Below are 22655 nucleotides of genomic sequence, written 5' to 3' on the forward strand. Positions count from 1 at the left end.
GAGTGACAGGCCCTTCCTGTATCCCTTCCTGCACTGAGATCGAAACAGATGGTAACAGTTGAAAGAGGATGTGCAACATCTCCATTTGTGGGCATAGATTGAGTAATAATCGTTTAACCTCACACACTGGGACAGCTGTATCCTGTATCCACTCTCCCTCTTGAATCTTGTGGTCTCTCAACTTTCCTAACAATCCAATTCTCTTATTCCAGAATCTGCCATGTTCCATATATTTGTCCTATGACATTTCCTCCCCCTTAAGGCTCCCTTTCTTTTTAGAGACCTCCTGAAATTTCGCTTCCTAATTAAGTGGAGACATCCATTCTTAATCCAAGTGATAAACGTGAACTTTAATTCAAGGCCCATTCATTTCAATATACATTTTTGGAGGACATGCTACGTAGCGGAAAGCTTCAGCACTAAGAAATTCTGTCATCTAGTTTATGAAATAAAACTTTGGAAACCAGAGGGAAGATCCTCCCTCTGAGACAAGATTGATCCAGGTGGATGTAGACTAGCTGGTCCCTTTGTAAATCACTGTTCTCATATTCCTATGAATCTACTTTTGGAAGTAACCTCAGTGAATAAGAATTCATGTGTATAAGTGATCTATGAAATTGGGAAAGTTATCAGTAGGGTCTTCTTGAAGTTCCTTCATTTCTCAGAGAACAGTTGTTTGCTTCTTTTGATGTAGGCAGAACTGACAAAATCTAGCTTCAGTTATTATTCTGAATGCAAAAGTTATTGAAACACCCCCTGCCCCCCTCACACAAACACACACACTTACTTCAGCGTGGCTTTAGGAAGAACAGATAGTAGTGGTTCTAGGATGTTAAGGAGGAGGAAGCTTTTTTTTTTTCATTTTTTAAAACTTGTTATTACCCCAACACAATTTTTTTCCTACTGTATAGCGTGGTGACCCAGTTACACATACATGTATACATTCTTTTTTCTCACATTATCATGCTCCATCATAAGTGACTAGACATAGTTCCCAGTGCTACACAGCAGGATCTCATTGCTTATCCATTCCAAATGCAATAGTTTGCATCTATTAACCCCAGACTCCCAGTCCATCCTATTCCCTCCCCCTCCCCCTTGGCAACCACACGTCTGTTCTCCAAGTCCATGAGCTTCTTTTCTATGGAAAGTTTCATTTGTGCCATATATTAGAGTCCAGATATAAGTGATATCATATGGTACATGTCTTTCTCTTTCTGACTTACTTCACTCAGGATGAGAGTCTCTAGTTCCATCCATATTGCTGCAAATGGCATTATTTTGTTCTTTTTTAAGGCTGAGTAGTATTCCATTGTGTATATATACCACATCCTCCTAATCCAGTCATCTGTCGATGGACATTTGGGTTGTTTCCATGTCTTGGCTATTGTGAGTAGTGCTTCAGTGAACAAGCAGGTGCATGTGTCTTTTTTAAGGAAAGTTTTGTCTGGTGGGGTTGCTGGGTCATATGGTAGTTCTATGTATAGATTTCTAAGGTATCTCCAAACTGTTCTCCACAGTGGCTGTACTGGTTTACATTCCCACCAACAGTGCAGGAGGGTTCCCTTTTTTCCACACCCCCTCCAGCATTTGTTATTTGCGGACGTATTCACGATGGCCATTCTGACTAGTGTGAGGTGGTATCTCATGGTAGTTTCAGTTTGCATTTCTCTAATAATCAGGGATGCTGAGCCTTTTTTCATGTGCTTGTTGGCCATCTGTATATCGCGGAGGAGGACGCTTTTAAGAGTTCTAGGATGTTAGTACTTCAAAGACCTTAGACATCTGGTCCAAACTTCTTACTTTCAGATATGGTACCTGAGGCCCAGGATTTAAAGACTTGTCTGAGATTGCACACGCAGCTCGTGCTCAGGCTGGGATGTGAGCCCAAGGCTCCTAGGTGTGTCTAAGACTAGGTTCTGAAGGAGTCGCTATGATGTTCTGTGACGTCTGACCAGGAACCACTGTTTTTTTTTTCCTGGGAAGCTCTTGCAGGTGCTTGGCCTCCACGACAATTTCCCCCCTTGGCTGTTTCCTCCTTCCCCTCATGCTCCTTCTCTGCTTCCTTTGCTAGAGCCCTCCTCTGCTCTACTCTAAAAGGGAATGTTCCTTAGAGTTCACTCTCTCATCCTCCCTCCCTGAACAATCTCATCAACCATCAATGTTTTGGTTAAAAACTACCTGTTTGATTCACAGATCTTTATCTTTCGTTCCGATCATTTTCCTAGGATTTGTATTTTCGACTGTTATCTGGAGCTCTTTTTTCAGATGGTCTACAGATACCTGAAATGGTCCAAAACGGCAGCCTTATCTTTCCCACATTTCCCCTCATTCTTCCTGTGATCCATGCCTTAGACAGTGGCATCGCCACCCATCCCAGGCTCCTTGTCCCTCTCCCCCTCCCTAGTGGGTCACCAAGCCCTCTCAAGTCTGCCCACTTAACATCTCCTTACTCATCACTTCCTCTGCATCCACACAACCCCAGGCTTAGTTGAGACCAGGATTCACAGGTTCAAGTGCCTACAGGAAATGAAGACATGATATAGGGCACAGGCCATTGATAGAGGGTGGTGTGAATTGTGACCAGCTGAAGACAACAGGCCTTATTTGTTTTTGTTTGTTTGTTTATAGGGCCGCACCTGCAGCATATGGAAGTTCCCAGGCTAGGTGTCCAATCGGAGCTACAGCTGCCGGCCTACACCACAGCCACAGCAACACCTGATCTGAGCTGCGTCTATGAACTGTCCCACAGGTCACGGCAACCCCGGATCTTTAACCCACTGAGTGAGGCCAGGGATCGAACCCTCATCCTCACGGATCCTAGTCAGGTGTGTTAACCTCTGAGCCACGAAGGGAACTCCAAGAGGCCTCGTTTAACTGGGGGGGGCGTTGGGGGGGGGGGACAAAATACTTAGTTTAAGAAGATTCTAACCATGAGGAAACGCAGGCCCAATATTGACAGATATTCTCAATTTAAGAGAGATCTGTGTTTTTTTAATGTGAAATATTCTGATTTTAATTGGAGGAAATAATTTTATTTGAAAAAACCCAAATATTGGATGGAAAACAAGCACACACCATTCTCCCTCATCTTTTCTTCTTCCTGTGACCCTGCACCTAGTGTAGTACCTGACACCCAACAGGGAATTAGCACATACTTTAGTGAGTGAAAATGGACAATAAGGTTGTAGCAAGCAAGCTAGTACGGAGTTGTTTGCAGTTTAAATCTTTTTTAAAAAACAGTGTATTTACTGAATTGTTACGTGCCCTTTTTAGTGAATGAAACAATGCGAAATTACTTCAAGAAAAGATCTTCCTCGGAGTTCCCTTTGTGGCCCAGTGGTTAACAAAACTGACCAGGATCCATGAGGATGCAGGTTTGATCCCTGGCCTCACTCAGTGGGTTAAGGATCTGGTGTTGCCATGAGCTGTGGTGTAGGTTTGCAGACTTGGCTTTGATCCTGCATTGCTGTGGCTGTGGCTTAGGCTCAGCTGTAGTCAGATTCGACCCCTACCCTGGGAACTTCCATATGCTGAGGTTTCTGCCCTGACAACAACAAAGTGGAGTTCCCATCCTGGCGCAGTGGAAACGAATCCGACTAGGAACCACGAAGTTGCAGATTCGATTCCTGGCCTTGCTCAGTAAGTTAAGGATCCGGTGTTGCCGTGAGCTGTGGTGTAGATTGCAGATGTGGCTCAGATCCCACATTGCTGTGGCTGTGGCATAGGCCAGCAGCTGTAGCTCAGATTAGACCCCTAGCCTGGGAACCTCCATTCTGCCGCAGGTGCAGCCTTAAAAAAAAAAAAGAAGAAGAAAAAAGATCTTCCTGCTCTATTCCCATGCTCTTTAGGTAACTAATGTTAATGGCTTAGTGTGTATCCAGCTATACTTTTCCTGTGGTCTTAAAGCAGAGAGATAGATTTTTTTGCTTCTGTTTCTCAAAAATATAATAATACTTTACTCATTACTCTGCCATGTGCCACTTTGGCTTAATTATGCAGCATTGCCTTGCTTCAGCTTAGTGACTATATATCCAACTTCATTCTTTTGAATAGCTGCATAATGTTCTTCAATATGATTCACCATAATTAATTCAACCATTTTTTTCTATTGATGAGCAATCAGATTGTTTCCAGCTGCTTTTTAGCCTATGAGAAATGGTGTAATGAATATTCTTGTAAATGGATACCTACACCGTGGAGCTTCTATGCTATTTCTGTGGGAGAGATTCCCCCAAATGGAATGGCCGTATTAAGGGATGTGGCTATATATTTTAATAGACACTGTGCAATAACTCTCAAAAGGTTCTGGCAATCCGCATGCCCACTAAAGGCCTTTGGCAGAGTAGGCAGGGAAAAGTCCCATTGAGAAGATGATATATGAGCAAAGACTTAGAGACGGTAAAGGAATTAGCCCCACAGATCAGACAGAGCGAGGATACAGTGCAAGGACCCTAAGGCAGAAACGCGTCTGATGTATTCAAGGAACAAGAAAGAAGCCAGTGTAGCTGGAGCAGAATGAACAAAGGGGAGACCAGGAGGAGAGAATGAAAGCAAGGTGGATGGGCAAGCATGGAGGAACTTTGCTTTTATCATGAGGGGGGTATAGAGCCATTGCAGCATTTTAAGCAAAGGAGTACCACACCGAGACCTGTTTTAAAAGGATCACTATGGCTGCTATATTGAGAAAAGGCTACAGGGAGCAAAGTTGGGAAGCAGGAGATCAGTTAGGAGGTGTTTGCAATAAACTCAGACAGAAAGGAGGGCAGAGGTGAGAGTAGGATGAAAGCAGTGGAGATGGGGAGAAATGCCGTATTCTGGGTGAATGTTGAAAGCAGGGTCAATGGGGTTTGCCGATGGATGGGATATGGGGTACAAGAGACAGAGAAGCTGGGCATGAATCCAAAGAGTGTGGCTAGAGCAACCAAAGGATGCAGTTGCCAAGAACTGAGACTGGGGAAGACTGGAAGAGGAACAATTTGGGGGAGGGGGGGGAGAAAGATTGGGCGTTCATACCTGGCCACATTAAGTTTTAAATGCCTATTAGAGATCTAAATGGAGGTGCTGAGATTTAAGAATCACAGCATATAGATGATATTTAAAGACACAGGACTGATGTTCCCATCATGACGCAGAGGAAATGAATCTGACTAATCTCCATGAGGACGAGGGTTCAGTCCCTGGTCTTGCCTAGTGGGTTAAGGATCCAGCGTTGCTGTGAGCTGTGGTGTAGATTGCAGATGCAGCTCAGATCTGGTATTGCTGTGGCTGTGGTGTAGACCAGTGGCTACAGTTCCAGTTGGACCCCCAGCCTGGGAGCCTCCATATGCCAGGGATGTGGCCCTAAAAGACAAAAAAATTAAAATTTAAATTTAAATTTAAATTAAAAAAAAAAAGGGACATGGGACTGAATGAAAGGAGTCTAGACAGAGAGGAGAAAGATCAAAGACCACGTGGTCAGGGATAACGGAGGAGACCAGTGAGGGAGGTTACTCAGCAGCAGTAACCACAAGAAAGGGAGACACCCAAGAGATGATGGGGTTCCCCAGAACCAGGGGATGAAAGTTTGTCAAGGCAGGAGAGATTGAGGGCATCAAATACTGTTGCTAGGTCAAGGGAGAAAACAACTGACAACGAACTGGGGTAAACGGAGGACTAGCCTCCCCATCCCCCACCCAAAAATGTTCATATCCTGATTTCAGAACCTTGAATATGTTACCAGATACATCAAAAAAGACTTTGTTGATGTGACTTTGTTAAGGCCCTTGAAATGGGAAGATTATTCTGGGTTGTCCAGGGGGGCTCAATGTGATCACAGGTGTCCTTATAAGAAGAGGGCAGGCAGTTCAGAGTCAGAGGTAGAGAAGGGTATTCGATGGTGGAGGCAGAGGTGGGAGTGATGTGGCAAGAAACGCAAACTTGTGTCCTACAGTTTCCAGAAGGAAGTAAGTCCGGATGACCTGTTTTGAATTCCTGACTCCTAGAGCTGAGTGAGAATAAATTGTGTTTTTAATTTAATTTTTAAATGAAGTATAGTTGATTTGCAATGTTGTATTAGTTTCAGCTGTATAGCATAATGGATTCAGTTTTATATATATGTGTGTGTGTGAAAATATATATATTCTTTTTTACATTATTTTCCCTTCTAGATTATTACAAAATATTGAGTATTGTTCCCTGGCTCTACAGTAGGCCTTTGTTGGTTGCCTATTTTATATAGAGTAGTGTGTATATGTTAATTCCAAGTGCCTATATTATCCCTAACCCCGACTTCTCCCTTTGGTAACTATGTCTTCTATGTCTGTGGGTCTGTTTCTGTTTTGTATGCAAGTTCATTTGTCTAAGTTTTTTTAGATTCCACATATAAGTGATATCATATGGTATTTATCACTGACTTACTTCACTTAGTACCATCATCTCTAGGTCCATCCATGTTGCTGCGAATGGCATCGTTTTATTCTTGTTTATGGCTAAATAATATTCTATTGTATATATGTACCACATCGTCTTTATACATTTATCTGTTAATGGACATCGAGGTTGCTTACATGTCTTGGCTATTGTAAACAGTGCTGAAGTGAACATTAGGGTGTATGTATCTTTGAATTATTATTTTTTCCAGGTTTTTTTAATTTTTATTTTTTGTCTTTTTTTTTTTCTCAGGCTGCTCCTGTAGCATATGGAGGTTCCCAGGCTAGGGGTCTAATCAGAGCTGTAGCTGCCAGCCTACAGCGCAGCCACAGCAACGCCAGATCCGAGCTACGTCTGCAACCTACACCACAGCTCACGGCAACGCTGGATCCTCAACCCACTGAGCAAGGCCAGGGATTGAACCTGCAACCCCATGGTTCCTAGTCGGATTCGATAACCACTGCGCCATGATGGGAATTCCTCCAGTTGTATTTTTAAGCCCCTATGTTTGTGGCGATTTATTATGGCAGCTATAGGAAATGAACACCCTAACCATTGGATATAGCTTCGTGGAGGTTGTTGGTGACTTTGGACAAGAGGAATTTCAGAGGAGTGATGGGGGGTAGAAGGCTGACAGAAGTGCATTAACAAAGACCAGGAGAACAGAGCTACGATAAACATATACAGGACCTTTGTGCAAAAAGGAAAAGAAGTCTGCCTTAAGCTGGCCAGTTGGAAATGGTGGCAAATCAATTTCAAAGTGTCATTCCTTCCTCGAGGATGACAAGGTGCTGTGCCAAGATTTCTGCTTGGCAGGCGAAGAATGGACTAGATTTCACCCTCTACCCATGCCTCCTCTATCAACTGCCTTTGCAGAGCACAGCCTGAACTAAAGCCTGGGTCAGCACTGGAAGAGAGGAACAGGGGATAAATAGGAAAAAAAAAAATGTATGCATATATCTATGTGTGACGGGGTCACCTTGCTGTACGGTTGAAAATTGAGAGAACATTGTAAACCAGTTATAATGGAAAAAATAAAAATCATTATTAAAAATTTTTTAAATCCTCACACTGAAAAAAAAAAAAAACCAGACAAACTTCAGGAGAGCAAAGAAATGGAAGAGTTGCTGGTGGGGCAAGTGAGAACAATGAGAGGATTTTAAAGATGGCATATTTGTATGCTGATGGAAATAGTTCATTGAGAGAGAGGGGAGAAATGAATGTCATAGGAGGGAGGAGAGAATTTCTGGAGCGAGGTTCCCAAATAGAGGAGCGGGGATTGGATCTAGAGTCTAAATGAGGACTATAGCAAGGGAATTCATAGTTGATAAAATCAGTAAGAAGGAAGAGAGTGCAAAGCAAGACAAGGCAGTAAAATATAATAGTATGTTTGTACTATGAAGGCAGTGACACAAAAAGAGAGAAAGTGGAGGTTTAGAGGCTAACTGGGAAGAAGCTGTAATAAATTCGGTGAAAAGGGTACAGAATAAGGAATTGGTATGACTCAGACTTGGTCAAGCAGGGTTCCTAACAAGGGCCCCAGCCATCAAGGGGGGCTCACTCTTTGAAGAGACTCCCTCAATTCTTTTTAGACCCTCTCTGCTACTTAGGACCAGCTGAGATTGTGTTGGCATCTCTCTGGATGGGGTCCTCTAAGCTAGCCCTGGGGCCCCATATGGGCTCAGTCCCAGTGTCTCTCTTTGGGGATGCTCTGCCACCTGTAGTTCAGTGAGTGGGGTTGACCGCCTGTTCCAAGTTGCTCCATGACTCATGCCTATGCCGTCATCCTGGAGTGCCGTGGCCAGGTCCTAATTCTGAGAGGGTGACCTGGCAAGCTAATCATGCCCACTGGGCAACAGAGTATTTTATTAAAAAAATATTGTGTGAGGTTGGGCTGTCAGAATGGCACTGGCATGCTGATTTAGGGTAGTTTAAATTGTTTATACAGACAGGGGCCCTATAAAAATATTTGTTCAAGGGCTCATACACCCTAGGGCTGACCCTGATGATGACATAGTAATGACGGGATAATCAAAGGGATATTTTAAAGAAAGAGGAAGAATAGACACAATTTGGAGATTAATTAGATGTCCTGATATCTGAATATCTCTTTTTTTTTTTTTTTTTTTTTTTGCTTTTTAGGGCCACACCTGCGGCATATGGAGGTGCCCAGGCTAGGGTCCAATCAGAGCTACAGTTGCTGGCCTACACCACAGCCACAGCAACACCAGATCTGAGCTTCATCTGCAACCTACACCACAGCTCATGGCAAGGCCGATCCTTAACCCACTGAGCGAGACCAGGAATCAACCCCACAACCTCATGGTTCCTGGTCAGATTTGTTTCTGGTGTACCACGACGGGAACTCCTGAAATGTCATCTTTTAAGGTGAATTCCCCCACTATAGAAAGGCCTCACACCTTTTGCTTACCCCCATCATTTGGTAGTCATGTGATTTAGCAAAGAAGTAATAGGTAGAGCTTTTCGAAGAGGATTATGGGAGATGTAAGGAAGTAGTTTTTCTCAAAATGTGAAGTCACAGTCAAGGTGTCAGCCAACAATCATCCCTCCTAAACAGAGCCAGCCAGGAAAGAGATAAAGAGAATTAATTTCTCTTACATGTATGATTCATCTTAGACCCCTGAGTATAGAGTTCTTACAAATTGATCCAGTAGCTATGTGAAAAATAAGTAACCCCCATGTAATTTGAGTTATTTATCACTAATGACATTATGCTGTGGGTAACTTTATAATAGTTTTAAATCTAGACTCTCAGAGAAATACGTGTATGCTTTACAAATCTCAAGCAAGAGAGTTAACAAATCAAGGAGGGGTTTTATTCTGTCGCAATATGTGTCTCCACACCACCTCAGAGTGTCCTGGGTCGTGCATGGAGGCCAAGAGCACAAAGCAGTGCCTGAACAGGTAGCAGCAAAGGGCATGGGTGCTGGAGCCAGACTCCCTCGGTTCAAATCTTGGCTCAGCTACTTCCAACCTCAATCAAGTCATTTTACCTCTCAGTAGCAGTTTCTTCATAATTAAAATGGGCATTTTATTATTATTACTATTATTATTTGAAATATTTGAGTTTTTTTTTTTTTGTTTTGTTTTGTTTTGTTTTTTTTTTTTTGGCTGTGCCCGCAGCATGCAGAAATTCCCTGGCCAGGGAAAAAACTTGAGCCATAGCAGTAACCTAAGCCACAGTAGTGACAACACTCAGTCCTTGATCACTAGGCCACCAGGGAACTCCCAATATGTGAACATTTTAATGTAAAATTTTACATCTTTTGAAAAAAAATTTTATTATAGTTGATTTACAATGTTCTGTTAAGTTCTGCTGCGCAACAAAGTGACCCGTTATATACACATATATATATATATTCTTTTTCCCAAATTATCTTCTGTCACAAGTGACTGGATGCATTTCCCTGTGCTAGACAGCAGGAAAGATTTTAAATCTTAATTTAACTACAAAATAAATGGCAATTTTTTTGCCACACCTGCAGCATGTGGAAGTTCCTGGGCCAGAGATTGAACCTGTGCCACACAGCAGCGACCAGAGCCACAGTGGTGAAAACACAGGAGCCTTAACCTGCTAGGCCATCAGAGAACTCCCTAAAATGGCATTTTAATGTTACCCCTGGAGTTTCCATGTGGCGCAGTGGTTATTGAATCCGACTAGGAACCATGAGGCTGCAGGTTCGATCCCTGGCCTCACTCAGTGGGTTAGGAATCCAGCTTTGCCATGAGCTGTGGTGTAGGTCGCAGACGCAGCTCGGACCCCGCGTTGCTGTGGCCCTGGTGTGGGCCGGTGGCTACAGCTCCGATTCGACCCCTAGCCTGAGAACCTCCATACGCCGCAGGAAGCGGCCCTAGAAAAAGGCATATGGAAGGTCCTAGGCTGGGGTCAAATTGGAGCTGTAGCTGCCGGCTTACACCACAGCTACAGCAACTCCAGATTTGAGCTGCATCTGCAACCTACACCACAGCTCATGGCAACGTTGGATCCTTAACCCACTGAGTGAGGCCGGGGATCAAACCTGCGTCCTCATGGATAGTAGTCAGATTCGTTTCCTCTGCAACACAATGGGAACTCCTGTATTTACTTACTTTTTGAATATCTCCTCTCACTGGAATATATAGGGACTTGGTCTGTTTTGTTTACCTTTCTTCTTCAATACCCAGAACAAAGACTGTCCTGAAATCCCTATTTACAGAATAAATGAGTTGTCATCATTTGCTTCTTTGTACGAAGCAAACTTCTGCTGTTTCTTAACTTATTGTACAAGAGTAGATCAATAATTTTCATAAAATGCCTCACAAATTAAGACCAATGTGGCTGACTAGGGATGGAACCCCATCCCCAGTACCACCTGCCTGTTGTGGAAGAGTTGCTATGTTTTTTTGCTTTGGTGCTTATCTCACTCATGGCTTCTAGATGATACGTTTAAGGAGGCAGTGACTTTTTATCAACATGCTCTCCTACAACTTAAAAACTCATATCCTGAAACAGAAATAGTAGGGATTTAGCACAATAATTTAGCTTAAGCAAAAACCAATGTGATAATGCAAACTAAATTGAATTTGCAACTGTGGTAATTGGGGCCATTTCTTTGTCTGTAGTGTTGAGAGACAAGGGCTTAACATCAAAGTCACTTCATTTCGACCACATTTCCATTGAAATGCCCAAATGGCAAAGAAGAGGACTTGGGTGCCTCATGGGGTCTTGAGGTATGGCCCAATTTGTTCCCTCCAAGGTGAAATTTCTTTTAAGTCTTACATATTACCTTAAAAATTCATGCCAACTTTTCATTCTATGCAATATATCCTTATTTTGTAAAATATTAGCACACTATTTAAATAATGTAATATGAGTCAGCTGGACACTTCAGGAAGCCTTTTACCTTAAGTCCTTTTATCCCTTTCTGGCATACCACCCTTTACCTACCAGGAGGCTGGATTCCTGGTTAGAGAATTATACAACTTGATGCCAGTTCTTTGTGGATAAGTCTTTTTGCTTTTTAAATCCACTTTGGGACTGTGCAATGCTATCCCAGTGCTTTCACTTTTAAAGCTCCTCTGAATCAGGACCCCAGTTTTCCAGCCCCATGTCCCACTCACTCTGAATCTATATAGCTTAATTAAATTATGGAAACCTTTGGTAAGGGTCATTATTGTTTCCTTATGTCTCTCATTGTTCTTACCAAACACAGTTATCTGGTATTGTGATCAGTATCATGTTAGGAAGAATTGGCTAGGTTCTGCTGACTTAAGAAACAACTCCACAATCTTAATGGATTAATGCCACAAAGATTACTCTTATTTTTTTCAAACTCTACTTCAGGTCTGTGCACCTGGTCTGTGCCCTGGTCTGTGTTTCAGGTCTGTGCCCAGGTCTCTCCAGGGCTGTTATCCACTAGCTGACGGCTCATTGTCACACTTCACCCTCCCACAATCACCAAGGCAAGGAGAGTTGAGCGCCCAAAATTAAATGCTTCCACCCTAAAGTGAGGCGTTGCTATAATTTTCTCGACCAAAGCAAGTGGGGGGCCATGACTAATTTCACATATATGGGTGGAGAAGTGAGCCCCTACTATGTGCCCAGAAAGAGAGGGGAATGAGATATCAGTGTACACTAGTGCTACCTGCTGCACATATGCATGTCTGTTGACTGAAATAATCTAACACATTTTTGTTGTAATTTCTGCTCTGTATATAATTGTCAATTTCTATGGCAAGCCTCTTATTTAATTCATTTCTTGTCTTAATTCTCCTGTTGCCCTTTGGACCCCGGTTGAATAAACAAAACAGACAAAATGCTAATTTAAACATTCACCTGGATAAATTAATTCGAAGGGCTTTCCGGTAACTGCGAAACCATCATTATCATGAGCACGTCTTAATTGCAGGCTTTACTTCATCATATTAATTAAACAGGTCACTAAACCTTATTCCCTGCCCACTCTCCCAACAGAATGTCTAGGTTTTACTAATGATAACTTCACAGTGTGTTAGCTGCCTTGTTACCATCCAGGCACTAAAACAAATATATTTCCAATGTAACCAGAAAACACATTCCGTGTAACTTAGAGGGAAAACTTCAACATGAGGAGCAATTTGAATAGATACTGAAATTCTTTGCTTCATGATTCAGGTTAATTGATTTGTTTAACAAGCGTTGCCTAGGTTTCAACGGGATATTGAAATGAGAGCTTGGTTTCTGTGAGATGAATAGCTATGCTTTCAGAAGAAAAGGGCTAAGATTCTCTTGACAGCCTTCCCTGGCTTCTCACTGTGGCCTCTGAAGCACGGCCAGTCCTGACTGCAGCCTACCTCTCTCTCTTGCCTCAGCTCCTATCCACTCCTCCTACCCTTGACTTTAGCTCCCAGCCACCACCAATCCCCACATCCCTCTTCTTTCCTGCCTTTTCCTCCATGATATTAACTCTTTGGAAAATCCAGCTCAGTTGTCCTGTAAAATGTCCTATATGTCAAGTGTGAGCATATTGTGGCCTGTCGTTGTATAGCCCTGGAGCTGGGAATGGTTTTTACACTTTAATTAATTTTATTTATTTATTTGTTTGTTTATTTATTGCTTTTTAGGGCCACACCCGTGGCATATGGAGGCTCCCAGGCTAGGGGTCCAGTTGGAGCTATAGCTGCCGGCCTATGCCAGAGCCACAACCACATCAGATCCGAGCCGTGTCTGCGACCTACACCACAGCTCACAGCAACGCCAGATCCTTAACCCACTGAGTGAGGCCAGAGATTGAACCCGCAACCTCATGGTTCCTAGTCGGATTTGTTTCTGCTGCACCACGACGGGCATTCTATATACTCTTAGAGGGTTGTAACAAACAAAAGAAAGAAGAAGGAAATGGAAGAGGAGAAGGACGGGGAGTGTGGGGGGGAAGAGGTCGAATTCTATGATGGAGACCTATGTGGCCCGAAAAGCCTAAAATATGTACTATCTGGCCCGTTACAAAATGAGTTTTCTGGGATTTCCCTTGTGCAGCAAGTTGGGGATCTGTCATTGTCCCTGCAGTGACTCAGGTCACTGTCCTGGTGTGGGTTTGATTCCTGGCCCGGGAGCTTCCCCATGCCTCCGGACCGGCCAAAAAAGGTTTTCTGACCTTCGTTCTGGATCTTATTGTTTCCACATGGTATTATGTAGTTTGTACCTCAGTTCCTTGGATTTGGAGCACATGGGAAAGAGGCTCTAGAACTGTGCTGTCTGATATAAGAGTTGCCAGTCAGATGTGGCTGTTGAGCACTTGAAATGTGGCTAGTTCAAATGTAGGTGTGCTCTAAGGGTAAAATACCTGTCCAGTTTCAAAGATTTAGGATTAAAAAAAGAATGTAAAATATTAATGATTTTTGACTGATCACTATGTTGCCCTAGTATTTTTGTGTTGATTACCATGTTGAAATAATACTTTGGGTATCTCGTATTAAATAACATACCTCGTTAACATCAACATCACTTCTTTCTTTTTAAAATGTAGCTGCTAGAAACATCACATATATTCTTCACATTATATTTCCATTGGATGGTTCTGATCCAGAGCCTTGATTAAAATCAGGTTAAATATTTTTGGCAAGAAGACCTCTTAGCTTATCTTATGTACTTCATATTACATCACAGCATGAGACACACAATATCAGTTTGTCCCATTACTAATGACATTAAGTTTGATCACTTGATTAGGCGGTGACCCAACATGTATCTTTCTTGGAAAGATACATTTTCCCCCTCAGGATTTGTAATTTCCTATAGTCATGATGTAGGAGAAACTGTCCCAATAAGAAGGTAGAAAGGAGAGACCCCGGCCATGATGACTAAGCAAAGGCCAGCCAACTGCCCCAACCACCCCTCCCTGTCACATCTGCCTCGGTAAATTTGTTTCCGCATCTACTACCTTGCCTGACGTCACTCCGGTGCGACTAGCCAAGCATGGACCTGGAAGAGGTACCCCATAAAAGCCTTGTGAATCCCTTCTTTGGGGCTCAGACTCCGGAGATCAATCTCCTCTGAGCCCGCCGGTGTCATAAACCTGAGTTCTCCAACTCTCCCAGTGCTCACTTGGTTTCTCGCCGGGTGAAAGAGCTGATCCACTGCAGCCACAGAGCTGCTGGAGCTACTACACTACAGCCACAGGGCTGTCGCCAGAGCTGATACGCTGTGGTGCAGGGCTGCTGGGCAGCTGCCATAACGAGACTGTGAGTTTCCCAGTGATTTTTCACTTAAGGGCTTTGGTATCCTTCAGTGGTCCTTGCTTAAATCATTTATTACATTGGGGATTGCAAAACAGTATTTTATATTTTAAAATATAAAATATTGAGTTCCTGTTGTGGCTCAGGGGTTAAGAACCCAACATATTGTCTGTGAGGATGCAGGTTTGATCCCTGCCCTCACTCAGTGCATTAAGGATCCGGCGTTGCCACAAGTTGCAGTGTAGGTTGCTGTGGCTGCGGCGTAGGCCCAGCTGCAACTCTGATTTGAAGCCTAGCCCGGGAACTTCCATATGCTGTATATTTGCCCCTAAAAAGAAAAAAAAAAAAAAAAAAAAGAAAAAGTAATAAAAGAAAATATTTTGTATTTTATCACATCTTAAATTTTTTAACTGGCATTCTTTCTTCCTTTCCTTTAAAAGTTTTTTTATTAAGTGAATATTGCAATGGATATCAATTTTTATTTATTCAGTGTGTTACAACCAAGTGCAGTCATTATTCTTTTTGGTACTCAAATCTCCCCAGTTTGGCTAGTAGGAGGCTCTTCAAGCTGTCTCCTAAATTCTTTTATCACAACCCATTGGTTTTTGAGTGCTTCTTTGCCTTCTGGCACAGGAAGTCTCAGGGTCCACCTCATATATTCTCTGTCCCAGAGGTGAAATCAGCCATTTCTTTTTCTTTCTTTCTTTCTTTCTTTCATTCTTTCTTTCTTTCTTTCTTTTCTTTCTTCCTTTCTTCCTTTCTTCCTTTCTTCCTTCCTTCCTTCCTTCCTTCCTTCCTTCCTTCCTTCCTTCTTTCCATCCTTCCTTCCTTTCTCTCTCTCTCTTTCTTTCTTTCTTTCTTTCTTTCTTTCTTTCTTTCTTTCTTTCTTTCTTTCTTTCTTTCTTGTTGCAGAGCTAAGCTGGATGGATCATTAACCCACTGCACCACAGCAGGAAGTCCATCAGCCATTTCTTAAGAAGTCTCCATTTCTTTTAATAAGAAATTTTCTTCCAAAACCAAGATTAATGTGGTAGATGTGATCAGAATTGCTGGGGTGACACTGCTTTCAGATTCTTTCAGTAGACAGAGCTAGAAAATATATTTTAAGGAATCACAAGCTCATCTTGATATTTCCAACTCAGGTGTAATGCTATAGGAGTTTTTCTTAACTCCTTTTATTCTATGTTTCATGCACATTTAAAACCTTCATTTGAGGAGTTCTCTTGTGCAGCGGGTTAAGGATCCAGTATTGTCACTGCAGCAGCTTGGATTTCCACAAGCTGCAGCCACGGCCAAAAAACCCACCAAAACTTCATTTGATAAAATATAAAGACATTTACTGATTTGCTTTATCCTTTAATACATATCATATTTAAATTACAATAACAATATTACAACTAACATTAACCATAGCTTATGGTAAAATTTGATTACTTTGTAGCTCTTTGTCCTCAGATGACAATCTACCATGGGTATATAGTCAAAGTAACTTCAAATATTTATTCGAAAGTAACTTGAAGTAACTCTTTTCCCTGAGAGATTATGTCATACATTTGATAGAAAGTTTCAGTTGGTTCTGTTTGTGTTTGATTTGGGGTTTTGCTTTTTGATTATTTATTTTTGAATGTGTAAAACATTTACATGATTCAGAAGTCAAATGGGTTATTAAAAGTTACTCAGAGATCTTGTTCATCTTTATCTCCTTTATTCTGTTTCTGCTCTATCTGTAGGTTACTATTTTCATTAAATTCTAGTTTGTTTCCTGTGTTTTTTTGCTTTTGCAAAAACAAGTATATGCATACACACAACACTCTTTGAATTGTTTTGTGTCTTGTTTTTTTTCTTATTTAACATACTGGAAAGTCTCCCTATCAGTTTGTAAAGGTATTCCTCATTCTTCTTTCTTAAAATTGCTGAAGAATAAGCCATCGTGCAGATGTACCATAGTTTATTCAATAAGCCTCTTAATGATGCACATTTCTACTGTTTCCAATCCTTTGCTACCACAAAAGTTAAGAACCATATGACTTTGTTGTCCTGTATTTGTAGAAATGTAGCTTCAGTATAAATTTAGCAATCTCATATTTAGAAACATCCCAAGTGTTTCTGATGAACAGCTAGGTTTGGGTATTGTTGCTTACTCTGTAAGTAAAAATGGTATCCAGAAACCTAGAATTGTTAACATTTTTAAAAAAATCAGGAATCACCAGGTAAAGAAGCCAAGTTCTCATCATCCTGAATCTTAACCTACACGACCTAGTAGAATGCAGTGGAGTTATATGAACAAAAGCTTGATATCTAGAGTTTTGTTCCCACACCATCCTGTTGGTAACAAGGTTATCTTAGGTATAAACACATAAATGACCCACATATGGGTAGCAAGTAACTTTTAGTTTGGATATACTAAGTCTGAAGTAGCCAAGGAGCATCCAGTCCTGGCATCTAATAGGCAGTTGTTTGCACAGGTTTAGAGATTAGATAAGGGGTCATTAGCATGTAGGTGACAGATGGATGATTGAAGGAATGATTACAGGGTGAAAACATTCTTAGGATGGAACGCTGAGGAATATCAGTCTTTAAGAGGTCAGTAGAGGAGCCCAAAGAAACTGTAAGTGTCCAGAGAGGTAGGAAGAAACCTGAGAAGATGAGTCATGAAACCCAGGGAACAGAGTATTACAAGAAGAAAATAGTTAGTGTCAAATGCTGTTGAGAGCTGCAGCAAGACAAAAGCAGAAGGGTATCCAGTGGACTTAGTAACAGAGACAAGTGGTGAGACATTTGTCAGAGCAGATTCCATGTTGTGGTGGCAACAGGAGCCATCGCCACTGTTAAGGAAGGTGACCTTCAACTTCAGAGGAAAAATCCTTGGAAACACTGATGCAAAGGAGAGTTTTTCTCAAAGAAACATAAATTGACATTTGTACCCAAAGGGGGAAAAAATCAATTTTAGTATTTTCTCATGTACATTTTTTAAAAAAGGAACAAAAGCACCTTAAGAAGCACCTTAAGAAAAAAAAAAAAAAAACCTGAAGCATAGTTGATTTACAGTTGTGTTGGTTTCAGGTGCCCTAAGTTTAAAGAAAAATCTTTGGTAGTGGCTGTTGTTTATCTATATTAGAATCTAGAATAAGGTGCTTTGGATTTAGCAGTGTATGTATATTTATTTTAGGTTTATTATTGAGTAATTTCATAATAAATAGCGTTAAAATAGTAATGTAGCAATATATTCTATGGTGTTCCTCAAAGAATACCATGACTTTCAAGTGTGGGAACCATGGCTCCAGAATAACTTTTTATATTATTTTTTGCTGAACCGAAGCATGCAGCAGTTCCCAGGCCAGCGATGGAACCGGAGTCACAGCAGTGAGCGGAGACACAGCAATGACAACCCCGGATCCTTAATCCACTGTGCCACCAGGGAACTTTCCGGTATAACTTTTTAAACCACTTCTACTTGTCTTCTTCCTTTCCTGTCTGTACCCTGGGCTGTTTAGTAGACACACTTTTTTGCCTGACTGTGAGTAGGCAGCAGCCCAACTTGAATAAGTTTGGGCGGCCAGACTGTACTCACAGATGAAATGATAAAGAGGATTTAGAAAGTCATCTTGTCCAGTGCTTTCCAAACCTGGCAGAGCATCAAAATGGACAACTCGAAATATGCGTTAAAACAATCCTGGGTCCCTGTCCTAGATCCCCATACAATGGATATGCAATGGGACCTGAGATCTGTATCTTGATTAAAAGGCCTTTGATCATATAAATTTAATTCCTGAAAGAAATAGTGGCCCAAAGCAGTCACGGCTGGACAGATCTCCCGACGGAGATTCGCGGTTCTCCTCTTTAGAATGCGGCGGAAGGGCATTTGGATTTTTGTTTTGGAGTCGTCGGGAAGGGCTTGCTTTTCCGGGCTTTCTAGGCTCGCTAGATTGGTCTTCTCTCGCGGTTCTCTCTACGCAGGACACGCGGTGCGATAGCGGATCCACAAGCGTCACCTGGGCCGCTGCCCAATTAGTTTCTTCCAAGAACCTGGCGAAGCCTTAGGCAAGGCTGCGGGGCGGAGCCAAGAGAAAGAGCCCCTCCTTCTCTGCCCCGCCCCCTTCTCTGCCTCGCCCTCGCCCTGCTCCATCCTATGCCCATCCTCCGCTGGAGGCTTGGGGCGGAGCTTAGACACCGCCCCATCCACTCGGCGCAAGCCAGCCGCGGGGGGAGGGGAAGCGTTCGGGAAAGCTGTTCGTCTTCTTTTAAAAATATATTTCAGGTGTGCAGCATCAGAGTTCAACATATTTGCACACTGCAGCGTAGTCACCACCTCAAGTCTCTAGCTTCCATCCATTCGTATACATTTAACCCACTTCATGCATTTCACCCACCCCCCTGGAAGCTGATGGTCCTGCGGTCGCAGAGCTGATTGGCTGATCTTGGGCGTCTACGCCGCCCGGTTTTCCGGAATTTGGGTTGAGCTGGGGAAAATCGAGTATGGCCTCGTTTAGTCAGCGTGTCTTGTTGAGTCAGCCCTTGCGCGAGCTGCAGGGACCTCTGCTCCCACCCAAGGACCTGCTGGAGGCGGAAGATGATTATCTGAGGGAGGATGTGGAGGATGATGAAGACACGGTGTTTGTCGATGCTGAGGAACTCTGCAGTGGGGGCATAAAGGCTGGCAGCCTTCCCGGGCGGCTCCGTGGTAAGGACGCAACTCGCCCCGGGGAATGGGATTGGAGGATGAGTGAACTGTTTACTAATACGACCTCCACCTAAGTAAGGCGCCCCCTCGCTGCTAACAGGCTTGTTTTGAGATGGTCTAGGTGTTTCGTCTTGTGTAGGCTAAAATTAACAGTAACAGCAATAATAGTAACAGTGGCTTGAGCAAGTACTCTGTGTTAAGCTTGGGCTCCACGTGCATCTCATTTAGTTCACAACTTTTTGAGGTAGTTTCATAGTCAAGAAAACAATGGATATCCAGCCAGTATTCACACTCAGAATCAGGGCTTTTAACTATTTCCCTGTCTTTTCTGGAGTCGAATACGTGGTTATTTTTCAGCTATTTAGACATACACAAGAAACACGTGAAGGCACTGTTAATTCATTAACCTTGTCTTAACCTTGTGATCTGTGTTTACCTTGTATAGTTTCCTGTCCTATGAATTACACCTACTGTGTGTACCTCGTGACTGATGTTTAAGAATGTTTGAATGTTCAGACCAGAACTGTCAGTACAATTTTCTGTGGCGATGGTATTGCTTTATATTAAACTACCCTCTGCAGTAGCTGCTAGCCAGGTGTAGCTGAGAACTTCAGATGCAGCTTGTGCACCTGAGGAGCTGAATGTTAAAATTTAATTGATTTAAGTTTAAGTAGTTATATGTGAGTGGATCGCACGGGTTTAGACAGAACGTTTTTAAGTATATGTGGAGGGTTTAGTCATTTATCCTAAAGCTGTTAGTGACTGGCTACCACATTCAAGCAGTGTGTTTGTTGCTAGGATATTCTGTAGAGATTAGGTGGAGATTGCTGTCTTAATGGAGTTTACCCTCTCCTGAGTTAAACAGACATTTGGTAAATAATCACAGGAGAGGGAGTTCCCCTTATGACTCAGTAGGTTAAGAACAGGACTAGTATCCTTAAGGATGTGGGTTCTAGTTCTGGCCTCGCTCAGTGGGTTGAGGATCCTGCATTGCCTTGAGCTGTGGTGTTCCAGATGCAGCTGGGCTCCCCCATCGCCGTGGCTGTGGCATAAGCTGGCAGCTGCAGCTCCCATTCAACCCCGTGCCTGGGAACTTCCATATGCTGCAGGTGCGGCCCTAAAAAAAAAAAAAATCACTGAAGTAACTATATTATTACTTAGTGCTTAGAAGGAATAGTATGTAGTGCTGTGAGAAGCTATATTCATGAGATTCAGGGAAGGCTTTCCTGAGGAAGTAACAATTAAGCTGAGGTCTGCAGTAAATGCGGTAAATAGTAAGGAAGAAAATATTTAAGGCAGGTGAAATAGCTTCTGCGAAGGCCCTGTGGTGGGAGGGACCATGTGGTGGGAGGGACCTGAAGTTGGTATTAGCTGAGACCAAAGTAGCAGAGGGAGGACTGCTTTTAGAAGAGGAACAAAAGGAGCTCCCATTGTGGCTCAGTGGAAACAAACCCGACTAGTATCCATGAGGATGTGGGTTCAATCCCTGGCCTCACGCAGTGGGTCAGAGATCTGGGGTTGCTGTGAGCTGTGGTGTAAGCCAGCAGTTGCAGCTCTGATTCGACCCCTAGCCTGGGGTTCCATATGCCACAGGTGTGATGGCACTAAAAAAAGAAAACACAGGAGTTCCTGTCAAGGCGCAGTGGTTAACGAATCCGACTAGGAACCATGAGGTTGTGGGTTCAATCCCCGGCCTTGCTCATTGGGTTAAGGATCTGGTGTTGCCGTGAGCTGTGGTGTAGGTTGCAGACTCGCTTGGATCCTGCATTGCTGTGGCTGTGGCGCAGGCCAGCGGCTACAGCTCCGATTAGACCCCTAGTCTGGGAACCTCCATATGCTGTGGGAGCAGCCCAAGAAATGGAAAAAAGACAAAAAAAAAAAAAAAACAAACAAAACAAACAAACAAAAAAAACCCCACAGAAGACAAAGGAGAGACATTTGCCATGTACCAGGTACTTCCCTCCTGTAGAACAAAGACAAATGAGACATTGTCCTATTCTAGAGGACTTACAGTGTAATAGAGGGGGGACAGAAAAGCAGGTAAGTGGAAAACAGACACTGTAATAGATAGCTGCGCAGGTACTGTCCAGGGATTAAAAAGAGTGGTGGATTTGCCAAAACACTGGGGAAGAGGTTTTAAGTTAGCCTAAATTAAACTTTTCTTTTCTTCTTTTAAGTTTCAATTTTGGATGAAAACACTCAACAACAATGTGACGTGTTTGGCCGTTTTCCATTAATGGGGGCTTGGTGGCGAGTGAAGGTACAGGTAAAGCCTGTAGGATCAAGGATCTATCAAGTTCAAGGATATCCATCTTACTTTTTACAGTCCGATATGTCACCACCAAATCAAAAACAGATCTGTTCCCTCTTTCTTAAAGACTGTAATGTCTCCAGTGATAACAGAATGAAATTTTTAGCATGGGTGAATGAGAGATCGAACTATAAAGACCTCAACTTTGCAAATCTTAGGGAAACATTACGAGCTTACCAAGAGGAAGTTGGAAGGAATGGTCAAAAACAATCTACACAAAAAACACAGGACACGTCATCCCCAGATGACAAGGTATCACTTCCTCTGGAAAACACAAGTAAGTGATTTTATCATCAAGTTTTAGTGTAATTGAGATACTTGATGGCTTGTGTGTTTAAAGTATTACCACTTTTCTTTTTTAAAATTGGTTTGGTAAAAATGTGTTTATGTTGTTTTTGGAGTATGTCATTGACATTGTAGGTTCCTCATTGAGAATACGGAGAGATTGGGTGACACAATCTTTAAACACCTTTCCGTTCCTTCCTAGTGCTGAAAGTATGATTCTAGCTCTTTGTCTAACTTTTGTGTCCATAGGATTACCTTGAGTCATTAAAAAAAACTCAGTTGTCAGTTATTCTGTTTAAGAAGGCAGAGCAGAAAGGCAAGAACTTGAACAATCCATTTTGGAAAGATCTCAGTTCAGAATGGTTTAAAATAAAGTTTAAATATGGCTTGCTATCTGGACATTCACATGGATGGAATATTTCATTTCTTAAATCTATCAAATAAATTTGGCTAGGTCATGATTGCAGTAAGAAAAATGACTATAAAGATTAATATGGAAATGATTTTTAATGCTTAGCTGTAAACTTGTCTATATATCATTGAGTTAGAAATTTTACTGTGATTCTTTTGCAAGCCAAAGGAGACAAATGGCTAAGAAGTACTTAGCTAAGCATTTGAAGAACAGCTTTTATTTATTTATTTAATCTGTTTAGGGCTGCAGCCAAAGCGTATGGAAGTTCCCGGGCTAGGGGTCGAATCAGAGCTGCAGCTGCTGGCCTGTGCCACAGCAATGTGGGATCTGAGCCACATCTG

At 42.4% G+C, this 22655-nt stretch overlaps 2 protein-coding genes across 5 annotated transcripts in view; both read left to right on the forward strand.

Annotated features, from left to right (window-relative positions):
• Window positions 1–21218, forward strand: part of IRAK3 (interleukin 1 receptor associated kinase 3) — a 121027-nt gene extending 99809 nt beyond the window's left edge. The window contains exons 14-15 of one of the 2 annotated variants that reach the window (XR_014803526.1): window positions 17945–20221; window positions 20950–21218. The gene's annotated coding sequence lies outside the window, so the exon portion shown is untranslated. Of the gene's footprint in view, window positions 1–11034; window positions 14991–17944; window positions 20222–20949 lie in introns of those variants that run through there. The other variant, XR_014803525.1, reaches the window with a different exon arrangement.
• HELB (DNA helicase B) overlaps window positions 19090–22655 on the forward strand; it is a 51582-nt gene continuing 48016 nt past the window's right edge. For 2 of the 3 annotated variants that reach the window (XR_014803507.1, XM_003126364.5), the window contains exons 1-2: window positions 19090–19306; window positions 21484–21894. Coding sequence is in view for 1 of the 3 variants with exons in the window: in XM_003126364.5 (XP_003126412.1) it covers window positions 19102–19306; window positions 21484–21894 (616 nt within the window). In the remaining 2 variants the exon portion in view is untranslated. The remainder of the gene's footprint in view (window positions 19307–21483; window positions 21895–22655) is intronic. The other variant, XM_013997699.3, reaches the window with a different exon arrangement.

The sequence above is a fragment of the Sus scrofa genome, chromosome 5, assembly GCF_054392235.1.
Source record: "Sus scrofa isolate SSC_HxYL_T2T_F1_AM1 chromosome 5, Sscrofa_HxYL_maternal_Yorkshire_Landrace_v2.0, whole genome shotgun sequence".
In the NCBI taxonomy this organism is placed as follows: Eukaryota; Metazoa; Chordata; class Mammalia; order Artiodactyla; family Suidae; genus Sus; species Sus scrofa.